General features: G+C 37.1%; 1 protein-coding gene across 10 annotated transcripts in view; it reads left to right on the top strand.

Annotated features, from left to right (window-relative positions):
- Positions 1–18137, top strand: part of PAN3 (poly(A) specific ribonuclease subunit PAN3) — an 82828-nt gene that overhangs the window by 53640 nt on the left and 11051 nt on the right. For 6 of the 10 annotated variants that reach the window (XM_041118410.1, XM_041118408.1, XM_041118409.1 and 3 more), the window contains 8 exons: positions 148–428; positions 1016–1120; positions 1786–1843; positions 2970–3131; positions 3292–3408; positions 3502–3603; positions 11569–11734; positions 12121–12208. In XM_041118410.1, coding sequence (XP_040974344.1) covers positions 148–428; positions 1016–1120; positions 1786–1843; positions 2970–3131; positions 3292–3408; positions 3502–3603; positions 11569–11734; positions 12121–12208 — 1079 coding nt within the window. The remainder of the gene's footprint in view (positions 1–147; positions 429–1015; positions 1121–1785; positions 1844–2969; positions 3132–3291; positions 3409–3501; positions 3604–11568; positions 11735–12120; positions 12209–18137) is intronic. The other 4 variants (XM_030042539.2, XM_030042540.2, XM_030042536.2 and 1 more) reach the window with 2 other exon arrangements.

Here is an 18137-nt window from a genome sequence, read left to right as displayed (position 1 = left end):
TGTTCAGTCTTGCTCTTAATGTTTTACCTCTTACCACTCATATAGATGTAGCAGTCCTTAAGCATCTCACCTGCTCAGAATATTACTGGTAGTGAAGGCTGGTTTTTTTTTTTTCAAATGGCTAATTTTTTTTTTTGGATGACAAAGATTTGATCAAGAGTCTTCTTGTGTTTCTTGAAGGAATGTCACTGTCAGCAGGATCTTCTCCTCTTCATTCCCCCAAAATAACTCCTCATACATCTCCTGCTCCTCGAAGAAGAAGTCATACTCCTAACCCAGCAAACTATATGGTGCCTACTAGTGCCTCTGCTTCTGTTGCTAATGCTGTCTCTCAGCCTCCATCTACCGGCCAGGTGATCCAGAAGGAAACAGTGGGTGGAACAACGTACTTCTACACTGATACAACTCCAGCACCTCTCACAGGAATGGTATGTTTGCTTTCGATACAGAAGTATATATGGAGTTGCCAAATGCTGAATTGGTTGATGCTACAGAGATTATTCTAAGCACTCTGAAACCCTTATTCTCTATGAAGATTTGGCCTTTTAATTGTTGTAATTGTTCTTCAAAATCACTGAAATTTAAGGACCAGAGAATTTTATATGTATTTTTCATTTACCTCTGTGGAGAGTTTTGGGGTTTTTTTATACAGCAATAGAAAGAAAGCATTTTATGTATATCTCAGTGGATACATACATAAGGAGAAAACATGAAAAATTCAGATTGGTTTTTTTTTTTCTGATGGGTTAAATAACCCTTCCATTTACAGTGGAGGGGAAAAGGCAGTTACAAAAATGTTAAAATAACTATGTACATACATACACACACCCCCTTGAAATCATTAGTAGTAAATATCTCATAAGGAAATTGTAGTATATCTGACAATTGATTTGTAACATGTACTTGTGCATGAAGCCTTTGTAGTTCAGTAGCTCAAACTAAAAGGGTGACAAAACTCTTCGTTTTCCCTATCGTTAAGGGTTTTAAACTGCTTGTTAAAATGTTTTGTTTTCAGGTATTTCCAAACTACCACATTTACCATCCAGCTGCACCTCACGTTGCTTACATGCAGCCAAAAGCAAATGCACCTTCCTTCTTCATGGCAGATGAGCTCAGACAGGTAAGATGATAGAGAATTTAAAGGAAAATCTCATATCTTGGCAAAAACTAGAAAATCACTAATAGTAGAAGAGAAATAGTCACTCAAAGTCCTTGCAGTCAATTTTCCCTGTGGAGAATTTAAAAAATCAAGTTCTGTAATGGGTGGAGTACCACAGAGGGTGGGGGCAGGTTACAACATACGTGACTGCAATCTAATCTGCATGCCATGATTTACTGTTCAGCTAAGTATTCTTACTTCTCGTGTATTGTTTTGGTATGCATGAGTTCATTTATGTAGCATTCCTTTAAGCTATAATCCTATCCAGTTTTAAAGTCTTTCACTGAAATGAAAGTGTATGCAGGTGTTAGTTGATGAGCCTTTCTCTGAGAGCTGGCTGTGACTGTTGCTTATTTCAGCTTTACTGTAGTAGGTGCCTCTGCTAATGCTAGCTCTAGCTAATGTGTCTTCTGCAGTTCCTTCCTTCAAGAATTTATATATTTTGTCATTAATCTTTTCAAGCCTAGTGGTCTTCATCACACCCCCCCCCCCCCCCTCCCCGGACACTTGCATCAACTCCCTTTTTTAGTACAAGTAGCTGGAACTTCAAGACAGTGTACTGTTAACTTACCAAAACTGATGAGCTGAATTATAGTGTTCAAAACGTGACTGAATTTGTTCTTCAGGAACTGATCAACAGACACTTAATAACTATGGCCCAGATTGATCAGGCTGATATTCCTGGTAAGTAAGCGTTTCTTATAACGTAAACTGTGATCATATTGTTCTGCAACCATGCATATTCAACAATATTAACAACATCTTGCAAAGAACACCACCTGTTTTTAATTTTTCATGAAGCCTTAATCATCAACCTGGGCTGTGGATAATCAGATACAAAGTTTTTCAGAAATAGGAAATTTGTTTCTTGCTTCTATTTTCTCTTTCTTCTCTGATTTTCTTCTGTTTTAAAACCCCTTAATGGTTGGGAATACTTAAAATTGCTGAGGAAGGAAAAATCATGAAGGCAATAAAGCCGCATGGAGAACAGTAGTGTATTACTTTGTACTTATTAGGTATTCCTTTAAAGAATGCATATATTTTCAAAGGCTGTATATAAACTAGAAAATTAATTTGTTTTAAAGTGAATTGGCTGGCATACTAGTTGTCAGGCAAGAGACGCATATACTATTCATTGTAATTTGGCTTTTGGAGAATTTACAATTGACTGTGTTCAACTTGATTTAAACAGATTGCTTTTTGTGGTTGCAGTATCTTTACTTCTCAAATGTGTGTTTAACATGATAATGATACAGTAAAAAAAATGCAATTTAGTTTACTAATGCAGATGAAGTACAAGTGTATCTCGTCTTGCAAGGGTAATCTCTTAATCTGATTTGTAAACTTTCAGCACCTCTCTCTGTTTTCTAAACTAGTATGTTAAAACACATAAGATCCAGATTTGCTTTTTTGTGATGAAGACAGGGTTCTTACAGTGGTATGAAGTCTTTATGGAAGTTGGTGGTTATTTATGAATCTGGGCAGGAAAAAACCACCAAAGAATGGTCATTCAGAAGGGTGAATTTTTAAGGCAGATGAGAAAATGGCAGATGGAACTGTGCATCTATTCTGTTGATTTTACTTGGTGTAACTGTTTTTCTGAAGACAGTTATTTTAGCTTTGTGGAATCTCTTCCAGGAACCTATATATTGGTATTAAAGCTAAAATAGTGAATTTTAACTTTACATGCATCTAAAAGATGGTGCAAAGAATTTATGTATTGCAGTCATTTTAAACTTCTTTGCTACTGTAATAACTTTCTCAAAGTCAGCTGACACCTACTATGTTTCTGTGTATAAACTGATTTTAGCAGTTCCTGCGGAAGTGGACAGCTACCACAGTCTCTTTCCTTTGGAACCACTGCCACCACCCAATCGGATACAGAAAACAAGCAACTTTGGGTACATTACATCATGCTATAAAGCTGTAAATAGTAAAGATGACCTGCCGTATTGCCTTCGGAGGATACATGGTGAGAAAAATTGAGTTGTCTCGATAGGACTAGCATTCCGAAGCATGCTAGTGATATTTTAATGTCAGGTTGCTTTTCAGTAGTTTCAGAAGAAATGTCAAAGTAAAAAATCCTCCCCAAAAAAATTACATTTTAAACCATGGTTTTTGTTCTTTTCTAGGTTTTCGTCTTGTTAACACCAAGTGCATGGTATTGGTTGACATGTGGAAAAAAATTCAGCACTCAAATATAGTAACTTTGCGTGAAGTGTTTACCACTAAAGCGTTTGGAGAACATTGTAAGTTTTTTGGGTTTTTTTCCCAACTGATGTGTTGAGACTTTTTTCTAAATATGCTTGAGTTAGTAATTGTCACATGTTTCTATTTTTAAGCTCTTGTGTTTGCATACGATTTTCATGCTGGAGGAGAGACTATGATGAGCAGACACTTCAATGACCCTAGTGCTGATGCCTATTTCACAAAACGAAAATGGGGTAAGGAAAATACGTTATCGTACAATACTTCTGTAAACTATTTCCAATACTTAAGCAGTAAGTAGGTGGTCAGAAATAGTCGTTCAACTTAATTTTTTAGCTAATCAGTTCTGTCATATAAGTTGATTGGGATCAGAGAACTCTTCTTCACTTCCTATTTGTAAAATTTCTGAACATAATTTTTTTTTTGACATAACAGAAAAGTATAACTAGAGTTAAAAGCTAAGGTAGAAGTCTAACAGTGAACAATTTACTTTTCTGGTCACATTTGACTTATGACTAATATGCAAAATTGACATCAGTTTGTAAGGGAATTACAGTTCTTTGACAGGGAAATAAGTTTGAATGGGATTGGGAGCCAAGAACTCTGGGGTCCTAATTGCAGGTCTGTCACTGGGTGACACCTGACGCTTAATGGAGATGTTTCCAAAATTGTAAAAGACATATGTTATGTCAATTTGATGCTTGCTGTTCAGGTGCCCTCCACTTAAAATTTTTTTTTTCCTCATGGAGTATTATGGGGACTAATTAGACAGTGTTTTATTTAATGTTTTGAATGTGAAGTACTAGTTAAGACAAGAAATGGATTGAAAATTTCCTGTAACATATATTCTTTTCAGACACAAACTTCACATCATGGTCTGATTTTTTTCAGATTTATACTATGGCTTCAAAGGAGTCACTAAAGCTACATCTACATTCATAAATAAAATCTGTCACAGCATGGTCTGTGATTCAGCAAGTCGCCCAGCAAAGCTCACATGGATACGGCTAAAGCCTCCTCCCCTCCAAAACAGTATGCCGCCAGTCATTCTGCCTGTTAGGACCAGTTTGTGACCCATGCAGTCCCACAGACTGCATCCATGTGTGGTCTGGAACACAACAGGCCAAAGCTGTTAGTAGAGCCCAGTGCCATGCTGAGAAAGCTGAATGGAATCCCAGAAATTCTTAGGGTAGGAGGGTACCCTCAGAGCTCATTTGGCCCAAGTTCCTGCTCGATGCAGGACCAATCCTGAAACGAGATCCACGACCAGAGGACTATGACCTGGCCTTGTTTGTTTTATTAGAGTAGGTGTTCCCTAAATATCTTTAGGCTGCCAGTGTATAAAGAGAAGTAGGAGCTAAGGTTTCTTCGTTCTTGTGCCTTTTGAAATTAGAGCCTTTAGCTGTGAATTCAATCTGTTTCAAAGGTTGACATGGAAAACTTTACTTGGCTATCTGGTAGATCAGAGTATAATGGATTGCTAGTGGGTGAATACAATCAAAGGCTTGCAGATCCCTTATATACTGAATAATTCCCCCTGGCTTTGCACTGAGCTGACTGGTATAAGTGAGATTGGAACTTGAGTTCCGCCACTGGTTTTGGTGGTAATATCTCAGGCAGAGGAAACCCTAGTTTGACTTGTCATATCCTGTGGCAAGTCGAAGAATGCAATTAGAAATTCAGTGAGCCTGATGTGAAACTAATTTGGTAGGATAAACCTGGAACACCTACTGCCAGGTTAATGACTGTTACGTGCAGGACTAGACTTCTGAGTGTCTCCCACCCATGGTTTTCAATTTCCATGTAAATCAGTCCTTGTTATGTTTTTATACCTCTCTAGAGTATTACAGAAGAATGATGTCTGTTCTCGATAAAATAATAGAAGTTACAATAAAATTCTTGGGGACACATTCTTTTGTCACACTGGAAAAGAATTAAGTTTTGCTCTTATAAAGGGCAGTCATGTCTCATTAATATATCCAAGTTCTTTGAAGGAAGATCTAGTAGATGGGATCTTTGGTCTTCAATGAAGTCCATCAGAGTCTCTAAAAGAAACTTAAGTGACCACGAGATAAAAGAGAAAGTCCTCCATTAGATTAATAACTGGTTAGAAGATGAGAAACAGAGTGAGAGTGAACAGTTGATTGTCACAGTGAAGGGAGATCACTGATGGGGTCTCAAAAGAATATGTGCTGGGAGTTTTATTTCTTAACACATTCACTTATTTTCACTGAAGATAAACAGTGGTCTGTCAAAGTTTGCTGATAATACCAAATTATTTGGGTTTTTAAAAACAAAGGCCAATTGTGATGGATTGCAGAAGGATCTTACAAGACTGGGACTCTTGGCAGTAATCTAGCAGGTGATATAATGTAAACTGATGTGACTGAGGGAGAACATAACTCTAGCTTTAAACATAAAATGGTGGCCTCTGTTGTGGCTGTTACCACTCAGTAATAGATCTGGGGCTATAGTTAAGTAGATTAAGGAAAATACTGTTCTCTTGCTGAATAGCAGTAAATAGGAAATGGATTGTTGCAGGTTATTAAGAAAAAAGTAAACAATGAAATGGAAGATGTTGTATTCAAGATGTGGGTGCATCATAGACTCCTGTCTGTAGTTGTGGTCCTCCTTACACATTTTGAAGGGCGTAGAACAACAGCAAAGAAGTTGAAAGAGGTGACAGGGATGATCAAAGGCATGGAACAGCTTCTGTATGAAGAACAGAATAGTACTTTTCATGCTTTTAAAGATGGACAGGAGTATGATGGGATTAAAAATGACTGCAATATGGCAGGTGTCTGAAAAATCATCAGGGATAAAGAAAAAATGAATAAGCAACAATAGTTTACTATTTCTTCCAGCCTAAAACTAGGGACTGACAAATGAAACTAGCCAACTAGCAAATTCAAAACCTGTGTAAAGACAATTAAGCCATGGAACTTTATCACAGATTATTGTGGACATTTGCCTGGGTTCAAGGGGAAAGTGGGTTTACTCATGGAGGAGTAATACTTGAAGACTGTTAACTGCAAAGACACTATCTCTAGCTCAGGAGTTCTCTGAGCTGCAAATCATTGGAGGCTAGTAGAATATGCTGTTTGTTTATATTTGTATGGTCAGGTATCCATTGCAAGCTACTGTTCTAATTTTAGTGTATGTGTCTTTGAAACAGGCTAGTGGGCTATCTGGACCATTTATTTGACCAACTACTACTTCCTTCTGTAGGCAGGGATGGTCTTTGAAATTGGAAATAAGACATCAATTTCTGTTTGGCCAAACCAAAGTACTCTTTAATTAAAATGAACTGTTGCAGCAGAACTTAGAGGGGTCTGTAAGGAAGATAACTCTCTCCTGTCTATGGCACTTCTCATTACCTGCTCCTCCAGTCTTTTTATTAGATAAATTAGAAAAAAAGTCACCTGAAATTCCCAAATTTTGCCAAATCTTTCTGCACATCTTTGCTTTGGCCTTTCTTTTTTTGGTAACTGCTGCTTTCTAGTCTGGTCCTCAGTAGAAGGAGCAATTTAAGAGAGAAAAATAAGATTGCATACCTATAACTTGATTTCTCAGAATTGCCTGCCTTCATGGATCCTTTCTCCATCCCCTCACAGAGTTTCTTGGCCGTCTGCCTGCCTAGAGGAGACTCCCAAGAGAAGCAGGGGAATGGATGGAAGTTGGGTACTCTGCAGCATGAGGCCCAGATTAGTACAATTGCTTTTAAAGGTTTTAGGAGGCACAACACTGTGAACCTGATCAGTGAACTCAGAGAATTTGATTTCAGGTATGCAACCTTATTTATGTTGAACACTCCAGTTGGCAACGTGAGACTTTGACAGTTAAAAGATGAGGATTATGGGTTACATAGCTGTCTTGCATGTCACTGGTGGCAGTGTGGTCAGTCTTGCATTTTTTCTTTTTGCCGTGTTATTTACAGACCCTGTTACAGAACTACTTTGGAAGAGATTTGGTGTGGGGAAAAAAAAAAAAACAGCTTACATTTATTTTTATACTGTAAACTAATGGCTTTGTTACTTCTGAATGCTATAGAATTTATTGCTTGTGTTCTTTATGCAATGAGATACCCTCTTTCTTCGGGTGGTACAGTGTGATAATCTGACATTGCTCTGTCATATTTTACTGAATTTACACAAGTTTTAAAATCAGGAGTCTGACTTTTCAGTTAATTGTTACTTGGAGTACATTTATTTGAAAAGTTCCTTTTTTGTTTGATTCTCATTTACACTTATTTCTATCAAAAGTGTCTAAACATTAAATCTGTTGTTCTGGAACTTGTTTGTTTTCTTCCACCTTTCTGATACTGCTCAGCTTCAGTTTATAGTACATGTTAGTACATTTATCTCTGCAGAAATGATGTTCTCTTTAAATTAGCAAGTTAACCCAAAAGTACTGAAATGTTCTTAACAGTCCAGTAATTAAATGGTAAACCACATTTTGAATGTAAGTACTTTAAAACTATCAGCTAGAAAGTCCTGGCAAATTAACAGTAACTATCCACTGCTGCCAGTAAGGTTTTTTCTTTGTCCTGATGGGTTTTTGTGGTTGGCAGAGATAAGTGTGCCTTTGATATGTCCTTTGGTCTGTTTATTAAAAACACTCTGAGTAATTAAACATTGGTGTACATGCTGTTAATAGTAGTTTGCAGCACCACAGATTCTGCTTTTCAGCAAACAAATACTTTCTAATGAGGATAGGCAAGTTTCCTGGACCTTGTTTTCCTTTGGACACATTAATAGTAGTATGTAATGCACAAAAGTGGACTTCAGTGCTAACTTTACAGTTTTTGCATCCCCAGTTGCTGAATGTTTTTTCATAAAATACCTTTTCCATTGAAAAAGAAATAAGTTGTGTACTTAGACTGTGATGAGGAGAAAGAATATACGAATATCGAAAGTCAATGTGATGTTGTTAAGGTCAAAATATGTGACTAATAATTATCCTAAAATACCTTTGCCAAAAGCTGCAACTTTTTCAAAGTAAATCCAAGTTTTCAATATCTTCAGATTTTTTACAAAATGTAGTGCTGCAGTAGTAGTTCAGAACCTTTCTGTATATTGAGAATTGGGAAGTGTAAAATTGAAGCCCAGGTTTCCCTGGAGAAGGGGGAGAAATGAAGGCTACTGCATTTATCTTACTTTCAGTACTTTAACGCAGGAACACCAAGCAAACACTGAACAATTCACAGTTCTCAATGTAAGAGACTGATTTACAGGCCTGAGAGGTTCAATGTAGTAAGCAGCTACATCTTTCATTGGACTTTTGATTTTTTTTTTTTTTTTCCCATAACTGTTTGATGATAATTGCTGTTTGTTAGCATGCTTTCTGCAGTGTTCCTGATGATGTAAAACAGGTTCTACTGCCAGTGGTCCCAGCTCTTCCTTCCCATCCCAGGACTATCCCTGGCTTTATCCTTGCTCTGGGGAACTGAATTTCATTTGAATGCTTTTTAAACAAAAAAAGAAGTATACACATGTGCACCAGTGCAAAGAGTACACTTTTTGTTCCATTGAGAACATGATACCACAGAACTTAAAAATAAATAAATAAAAATGCTGACAACAATTTTTATCTTAATGTGGCAAGGAAAAATAATGGATAACCTGTGTTTTTGAAATGGCGGTTCTTACATTTTTAATCTTCTCCATTAGTATCTATGTTCTGCATCTCAGAGAGATGAAAGTAGTGGGAGAGGTCAGTCTGCCCTGCGGTAGGTGGGAAGAATGTAATCTGAAATTTTGCATGTTGTGGCTGTGGATTCAACCTGTGGTGGAAAGCCTTTTTCAAATCAACCATGAAACCTCTAAAATACCACTTTTTGGAGTAAAGTAATTCTGATAAATTTTGTAACATTTTCTTATATTCTTGTGATGTTTTCCACTGTGCTCAGCACCGTTTGGAGAGCTTTCAACGGTGTGTTTTGCCTGAAGAGCGAGCTTTTGGGTCTCATGTGCTTGGGTCCTTGCTCAAGTGCTATCTGTGGCAGGCCTGATGGACCTCATCGGACGTACTTCATAGTCAGCATTGCAGCAAACTGAACTGCTTTTAATCTTACTTGTTTTGAACAGACAGATATGTAAGAAGGCATTTCAAAACCGATTCTTCCAGTGTTCTAGCTTGTACCTTTAGTGTATGGGAACGTGGGGTGCAGCCAACCAGTCTGAAAGCAGCAGCCTAGTTTGGCTGTAGCCTCAAGCAAGTCTTTCCAGTAGTAAAATAATGTTGTTGCTTGGTTGAGATTTTTCTGATAGCGGGGGAGAAGCTGTGTTGAACTCTGATCTTTCAGCTTTTTAGTGTATGTTGAATATTCTCTTGGTTACATGGCCTTTATCTGGAAATCAAAGGGCAAGTGCTGTTGTTTTGAAGTTGCGTGCAGAAAAATAACTCCCAAGTTTTGGCTTTTCTCTCTCTTTGGGATATTATGGCAACATTTGTGTTCTGGAAGTATTTATTTCACACAGATGTAACTCTGTCTTACAGTGTCCATACGCATTCCTGTTAAACATATCACACACATTGCTGTTTACCAAATACAAAGTGTATTCTATAGCAAGTAGTAACTAGAGAAAGCCTCGACTAATAAAGGAGGTTATATCTCCTCAATCATTTTATATCATCATAATTTTTGTCATGCTGAAGAAGAGATAATCATGCGGGGAAAAAAGTTTGCTACGTGAGACTTCTGGTATGCTGGTTTGTGGGAAGTGATTTGCATAATGATTCATCAGGAGGCCAGAAAAAAACAAAGACTATCTCATTGTATTCAGCCTTCAGTAGACATGACAGACTTATTGCTATTTAAAGGTGTCAGTGTCTTGGTCTTTATAATCTAAACCAAAGCACTTTAAACCTGAAAAATGAACTAAAGCTTAAAAACAAACAAACAAAAGCTCAGAAATGAAAGCTGGGAACATTTCCAGTCCATCACCCCAAAATCAGTAAAATTTCTAAGTAAAAATTTTTCAGTATGTGTTTCATTTTTTTCACTCTTGCATATACTTGTGTATACACATGCAAGCACACACACACAAACTTACTTTGAGCAAGTGCACAAATGTTGATATGCTCCTGTAGGGAGAGTGAAAAAAAAAAAAAACAACAACAAAACCCAAAGAAACAAATGTTTGGAGTAGAGGAGTGCAGTCAGTTTACAACTGAATTGGATGCTTACATGATTTTACTGAATACTGATGATATTACTGGTCTCAAAATTAGCAAAATCAGTACAGAGGCAACCTCATGAAATGCCTATCACGTTTTGTAAAATTGAGATGCCCTGTCTTACTCTGGATGTATTTTCTTCTACTTCAGCTTTGTGCCGCGCAAACAGTAGCAACTTCTTTGTATTACATGCATCTTACTAAAAATAACACTTGTTATCTATATCTTTATTTTTTCATCTCTGGCTCAGTATTACTCAGAAACTGTTTGCAGTGTAGAATTTGGGTGTGTGTTTGCAAAGAATTAGTTTTACTTTTGAAAGGAGGACACTAAATCCATTTGGAAGAGGAGTGATGCATTGCTTTCAGATGGCCCATTGAACAGGGGTCATGCTGTGATGACTTGTCAGGGAGCTGGGTCACAGCAGAATATACTTCTGAAGTGAAGTTGTGTTCAGTGATGTTTAGCCTCCAAATCTTACAGTCTGATTTGCCCATGTAATTTGAAACTAGCTTGTTATTTTTTTCTTTGTCTTATCAGATGATAGAGAATGTTTAATTTGTAAGCCTTCCTACAGTAAAAGAGGTAAAATGGGATCTGTTGCAGCTGTTGTGGTAGATGCTATTGTTTCAGAATACTGGCATTTTTACTTCTGAAGTACCTGCATATTTGATGTACCACCCACTTTCAGCAATTTCTAACCAGTGCTCTTTTTGTAGTGATTATTCATCCTAAACTTTAAAAATCAGCATGGTTTTCCTAGATATGAGAGTGAAAATAATAATGCCTAATGAATTGTCAGCATTTTAAAATGTGGTGTCCTTCCAAAAAAACCCAAACTAAACCAAACAAAAAAAAATCCCCAACCCCAAACCAACCATTAAAGCACAATAAATATGTCTTTCGAGGACTGTTAAGAGTTGAATGAAATGAATATGTGAGTTAACTGTATAATGCAAAATGTTCTAATGTGAATTTTGCGCAGTAACCTTCTATTGATGCTTACAATGTTTTATTTCTAGGTCAGCATGATGGACCTCTACCACGGCAGCATGCTGGATTGCTTCCAGAGTCTTTGATATGGGCATACATTGTGCAGCTCAGCTCTGCGTTACGGACTATTCATACGGCAGGACTGGCGTGCCGAGTGATGGATCCAACAAAGATTCTAGTAACAGGCAAAACAAGGTAATGAAAGTGTTTGTTCTCACTGTGTTACTGTGATCTGTATTCGTGGTAGCTGCTGACTGTGCACCTTTTACAGAGAAATGTGCTAAAACTTGTAAATTGTTTTTAAAGTTCTTTTTAAACATATTTTGGGAAGACTTATGCATGATCCTCAAAGTATTGTTCAACTCCACTACTGACAATTTAGACATTTGCTGATTTATTTTGTAAACTGAAGACTGTTGCATTTTATCAAATAGTAAAATTAGTATTTTCTGCTTCATAGTAATTTGCTGAGTACTGATGACTTTTTTTGCATATCAAAGCATCCAGTGAATGCTAGAGGAAAAATTGAGTAACAACAGAATTTAATGGCACTTCTTCATTTTCTCGTCTTGTTCCTAAAGGTTACGAGTTAATTGTGTTGGAATCTTTGATGTTTTGACATTTGACAACAGTCAAAATAATCCACTGGCATTAATGGCTCAGTTTCAGGTAAGACAACAGCGCCAGTGCATGGGGAGTATTGAAAAGCAGTGTGATTCCTTTTGGAAGACAAATATTTTAATTAAACTGTAGTCCAGTATATCCTATCTCTAAATGACTGTATTTTTTCATTCCTGATTTGATCTTGGTTCTGCCAAGCATTATTCAAATTTGCTTGTAATTTAGAAATATGAATGCTCATTTTGCTATCTTCTGCTTCTAAAATTTCAGCAAACTCACCAAACAGGTTGAACTGTTAGCATTTAACAAACTTAAGTCAGAAATGGTTGGAAATATGAATTTCTAAAGGAAGGAGAAGAAAAATCTTCCATTTAGTGTTAGAGATCAAAAAATAATGGTTCAGTAACAGTTTTTGCTTGGCTTTCTCTTTTGTTATTTTAACAAAAATAACTAAGTGTTGAATACCTGTTCACAGAGGAGTAAGAGATCTTTCAAATAACTGCACTTAGGCCTTCTCCTCGCTCCTAAAAGGTTCTGGTGTATCTTTATTTTAGGCTCCTAGTTTTTCTGTGCTCTCCTGGTGTTCTCTGACGTGTGGACTCTGCATAATTCCTGAATTAAGAAGAATCCCTTTAGATTTAACAAAATCTGTTCCACAGTGATCTGGAGCATCACTGTGTACAGGAGTGCTTCTTTCCCTAACTTCCCCTCAGGGTAAAGTACATTGCTTCAGCAGTCATCGCATACCCTGTCCGTACTGGGAGTGAAAGACTACAGCAGGGAGTTGGATTTAATTTATTTTCATTAATTGAGCTTATTCAATGTGAGAAAATTGTTCATTCAGAGTCTTCCAGTAATAAATGAAATGTTTGAACTTTGGCCAGGCAGAAACTAGCTTATTGGAGACCATGTCCTGGAACATAGCAACTTTTTCTTTTTTCTGAGTGATACAGTAAAGCAATTTTCAGTGTACTTTGAGTAGTACATCAAAGGATTCCCTGCTCCCCTCCCCCAGCTACATATCAATGGGCTTTTTGTAATAATTTAGTGGAAAACAACTGAGAGAAGATAGGAATACATGCAAGTGAGAGATTCCATGCCTAAAAATGTAATGAGATTTTTTTTTTTTTTTTAATCTAAATACTTCTTTAAATTTATTTTAATTGCAGCTGGGAAAGAGATCTTCCTGAGATATTATGACATTCAAGTAATTTTAAAGCAAAACGTTTAATGTACTTGGAGGTACAAATCTAAAAATACTCACAGGTACATGAATCTGTCAAAAGCATTTACCACCATAGCAGCCCAAGACTTGGCAACTAGCTTACTTGGTAATGCCTAGTTTTGTTTAGGGGGATATTTATGCATGTTTTATACATTGTAAGTATCCAGATTGTTGAGGTATCACAGCTAAACCAGAAAAGAAGTACTCTTAAATATATAGTTTGGAAGTTCTAAACTAGAGTTAGAAAATATAGTATTGCCGTCTTTTTTGTCACTTCCTCTAGAAGGGCTAGGCTTTCACTATCCATTTTGTTCCTTCAGAGATTCTGGACTGAGTTCATTCCTTGAAATTCAGGAGTGATTTATCATCCTCTACCTTTGTTTGCCCTAGCCAGATAAAATTACAAAATAACAGCTGCTGCTTGTCCTTTTTCCTCTCGATCCATGACCCAGTTCCTGAATTCCTCTGGGACTCCTGTGACTGTTAAAAATGTAGGTTATCTCTTGGTTAGCTGCCCAGCTAATATGCATTTCCTTGTTGCTGTCTTCAATGGAGGAAGGTGTTTTTGTTAGCGTTTGTCACTTTCTGGCTATTTCTCATTATTAATATAGATAGGAAAGAGTTTGGCCAGAACAGTGAGGGTCTATGTAAAAGGAATGCAATTGTTCTTTACAATTTGTGTTAAACACGTTAATTTATACGATCATTTAAGAGTTAAATAAAGGCAACAATAAGGGAAGCTAAAAAGAAGTAAATGAAATATGAATGGCCACTTGCATTAAATACAAGGTGTTAAACCTATATAAATTCCGGCACATCACTTCCCACCCCCCAATCCTTAAGTCCTGTGTCAGCCAATTATGAGATACAGATGGGAAAACTGTAAATGGTGATGTAGGAAACGGTAAAAAGGTTTAATAAATATTTCTGTATTTGGAATAAAATGAAAGTGAGTCCTCTCCATACGAAATGAAGAGAAAACATAAGTTTTATTGATTTAACAAGGGCTATAAGGTTACATTTGCTCAAAGTAAATATTTTTAATTTAGCAAACCAAAATAACTTTCACATGCACCTCCCCAAATTTAAAGAAACTAGCTGAAGAGGCATCTGAAGTATTAATGTTGACTTTTGAAAAAAGAAATAATAAAAAAATCTAGGAACTTGGAGGCACTTCTAAGGGCAATTCCAGAACTTAAAAGGGTAAGTGAATCCACAGAATTGTAGAGTGGATGAGCTGATATTGATCCAAGCAAAGCAGTAGAACAGGATAAACAAAAGAGTAATGTCAGTTTCAAAGAGTTTATGGAAAATGGATCTTGTCAAAAATAAGATTTATTTGACTAGTTTACATGTCTGGCTGATAAAGCCAAGTGTATAAAATGCTGAGGTATCTCCAGGGCTTTTGGCGTAGTAGCACATACCTTTTTAATATTAAAAAAAAAAAAAAAAATTATGCAGAAGGGAAAGGGTACCTGTTCAATTAACTTTTAAATTGCTCACTGACATAGTTGAAATTCATTTGATAACAGGGAGACATTAATGAAGAGGGCTGTTTCTGTGTTTATCTCCTAGGGGCTGGTTTTTAGTCTAATGCTATTTAATATTTCTATCAATGAACTAGGTGGTGATAAAATCTTTGCTAGCAAAGCTTTCAGAAGATAAAAAGATATGTTGGTACAGGTTACAGTTACGAATTGAGTTCCTAATTAAATGGTCATTAGTTGCATGCAAGGTACATTTTTGAACAAAAGGCAGCCTCTACTTAAAAGGTGTAAAGTTTTTCCTTGAAAGTATGACTTAATAGTCACTGTTGATAATTACCATAGGAGAAGTCTTCTGGCAGGTCTGTGGCAAAAGGAACTGGTGTGATCCATAGATACGTGCAAAGCATGATATGGAGTATAAACAGGGAAATGATCATACCTAATGTTGATCTGTACCTTGCGCTAGTCAAGGCTACTCCAGGAATACAGCATTTATTTCTGGTCTCCCGGCTCCAGGGAGGTCTAGTAGTTCTGGTGTGCATCCTTTAAACTTTCTCTGTCTAAAAGCAGGGAGAGCTGAATCTGTTGATGTTTTCAGACGGGAGGTTAGGGCTTAACAGGCATATGTGAATTGCTTCCTTATAGAAAGGATTGGGAAGAAAAACTCAAACTTCTGGGAAGTTGTGTACCCTGTCTGCATGAATAGAGTTGGTCAGTGAATGGTAGTTTTGTCCCTTCCAAAATACGAATCTGACTTCCATAAATCCTGATCTTTATGGGTCCCTTCCAACTTGAGATACTCTGTGATTCCCCTATCACACAGGAAAATTACTGCCTGTCTTTGTGCACTTGTAAAACTTTAAACATTGGGCATTGTAATAACATTTTTTTCAGGGTTTCAGCTGTCAGTGAATAGTGAGGCACTTCCAGAGAGCAATTCGGCTCACTCAAAATCTGAATTGTCCTGCAGAATTACAGATATCTTAAATTGATCATACTTTTAACTGAATCGCTTGAAGTTTAAGTTCCTAAAATTAGTGGGATGAAGCCAAGCCACTTTTGCAACTAAAACAAGTTAAGCATTGACTAATTTGAAATGTGTGTGTTGGAGGCTGCATTGGTGTGTTGTATCATCTCTGCCGGTTTTTCTATTAGATGTAATTTTCAAAACAAACAAAAATTAAGGTTGCGAGTCAAATGCTCAAAAAACTAGAAGCCTGAATTTACAATTTCCTGGCTGATGTTAATGTAAGACTCTTTGTCAACCATTTTTAAAATCTAATGCAATCTGTATTATGAAAACACCTGTATGAAGGAAGACTGTGTTTTCATAGGGTCTTGCCTGAAGTTGTTTATTTTTGGTGTCTCAGGGTTGTGTGATAATAGAGACTTTATATAGCATACATCTTTATGAATTAGTAAAAGTTGGAAGGTGTTAAGAGTAAAATAGGGGACTGCAGAAAGAAGGAAGATTGTGGTTAGTACAAATACTTATATATTTCTTCTGAGTCTTTTAGAGAAAAAAAAAAATAATAAAAATGCCATTGTGCCAGGTGACACAAGTCTCTGTATAGATACTGCATCAGAAAGATTCCTCTGTTCAGTGCTATAGTAGTGTCCTCTGCTGCTCAAATTGGACTACTTGGTAGTGGAAGCAGGTGGGTTCCCACCAAAATGGGGTTTGTTGCTCTGTTTCACTTCTCTTTACCAAAATACAAAGGAATGCTGATACTCAGGAATTCCAGGTTCCTTAGGAAATCGAGTCTCGCAAGTGGTAGTCCCATCTCCTTCTCCACCACTTTGTCCTTCTTATTTCTGTCCCATTTTCCACATCCTGTCTTCATTAGCACAAGAGTACCATGCTTTTTAACTTCTGCCATGTTGCATATCCATGTTTAAATTGTGCCGCTTAATCATACATGATATGGAAACACCGGGGACGTTGAGAGACCTGGAAAGGTTTTCTTTACTCTGTCCCTCAACGCGTGGGAGATGGGGCTGCAGGGAAAGCTCTGCTCAGCTGGAGGCAGCAGGCATGGTTACCCCTCCGGGTGGAAGAGCTGTGAGGGGCTGTGGCACGTTCGCCGTCACAGCACTTCTCTAAAGCTGCCAAATTCTAAACAGAACTTTTAATGTTGCAGTGCTGTCAAATTTTTGGCCTTTCTTACAGAAATGACAGAAGGTGTATTCCTTGTATGACTGCGTTCTTTGCTAAACAGCATAGCCTTGCTCTAGACTATGGAGCTGACATTCTTGATAATTAGTAGCTTTGCTTTTTTACTTTTGCAAAAATATCTTACTGTCTCAGAAAAAAAACTCGAAAATACTAAATTTGTATCTCTAGCTGACTCTTAAATTCAGTCTGAAGTAGGCATCCAGCATGAAAAGCTGCAGTTGTTTCAAGTTTGGCCAAGTTGTGTGCTGCTGAAAAGCCTTTTTATGGAAAGAATTGGGGCAGCTTTTGCTATGGATGTCATTGTCTGCTGCTAAATTAGGCTCCTGTTTTTAGGAGTGGGCTTTAAAATCTGGTGTAGCTTTTCAAAATAATTTCTGGTGGCTGTCTATTAAAATTGGCAGAATTTTCTGTTGTGGCAAAGCAGCCTGTATGCAGCATTCCTCTTTTAAGAGCAGTTCTACTTTTAAGGGAAGTGTTCAGTAACACTAAGGATGTCTTCATAAAACGCGATGCTGCTCAATTTGTCAGCCATACAGGCCTGTTCCTGTCTAGTTATTTCAGGCACTTCATATCTTTTCACACTGGCTATCAGAGATGAAAATCTTTGAGGTCTTTGTTAAAACAGAAACATCATTTGCTAGAATCTGGTGTGGATGGCCAGTGTGAAGAGATATGAGTCCAGCAAATACTGTTTCTGTTTTAACAAATAATCCTTGACGGGTATTTCTGCATCTTGTGTTGAGAAGACTTGCTCTGCTTGCCACCAGCTCCTTGACTTGTCAGAAGTGAGCAGGTGGGTGGTTAGGAGAACCTCCTTGCAGAGCTTCTGCTCACTACACAAGAGTTCTCTCTGGTACTATCCTTAAGCTAAAAATAGGTAAATTTTAAGCATTCGAAGATAAACATAGTACTTAGAAATTGCTAGGTATCAGGACAGAAAATCAAGACAGGTTTTCCTCTGTACATTTTAACTACTGTAACTTGGACAGTCCTATTGAACTGTGATTTGGATAGTGCTTATTTTAGTTGCTCAAATTCTTCTAAGGTTATTGAAGAACTGTTTCTTTTTAAACACCATCTAGTACCATA

The sequence above is a fragment of the Aquila chrysaetos genome, chromosome 19 (genome assembly GCF_900496995.4).
Source record: "Aquila chrysaetos chrysaetos chromosome 19, bAquChr1.4, whole genome shotgun sequence".
NCBI classification, from domain to species: Eukaryota; Metazoa; Chordata; class Aves; order Accipitriformes; family Accipitridae; genus Aquila; species Aquila chrysaetos.
The sequence above is the reverse complement of the archived record's forward strand: the minus strand, read 5'-3'. Positions and strand labels throughout refer to the sequence as shown.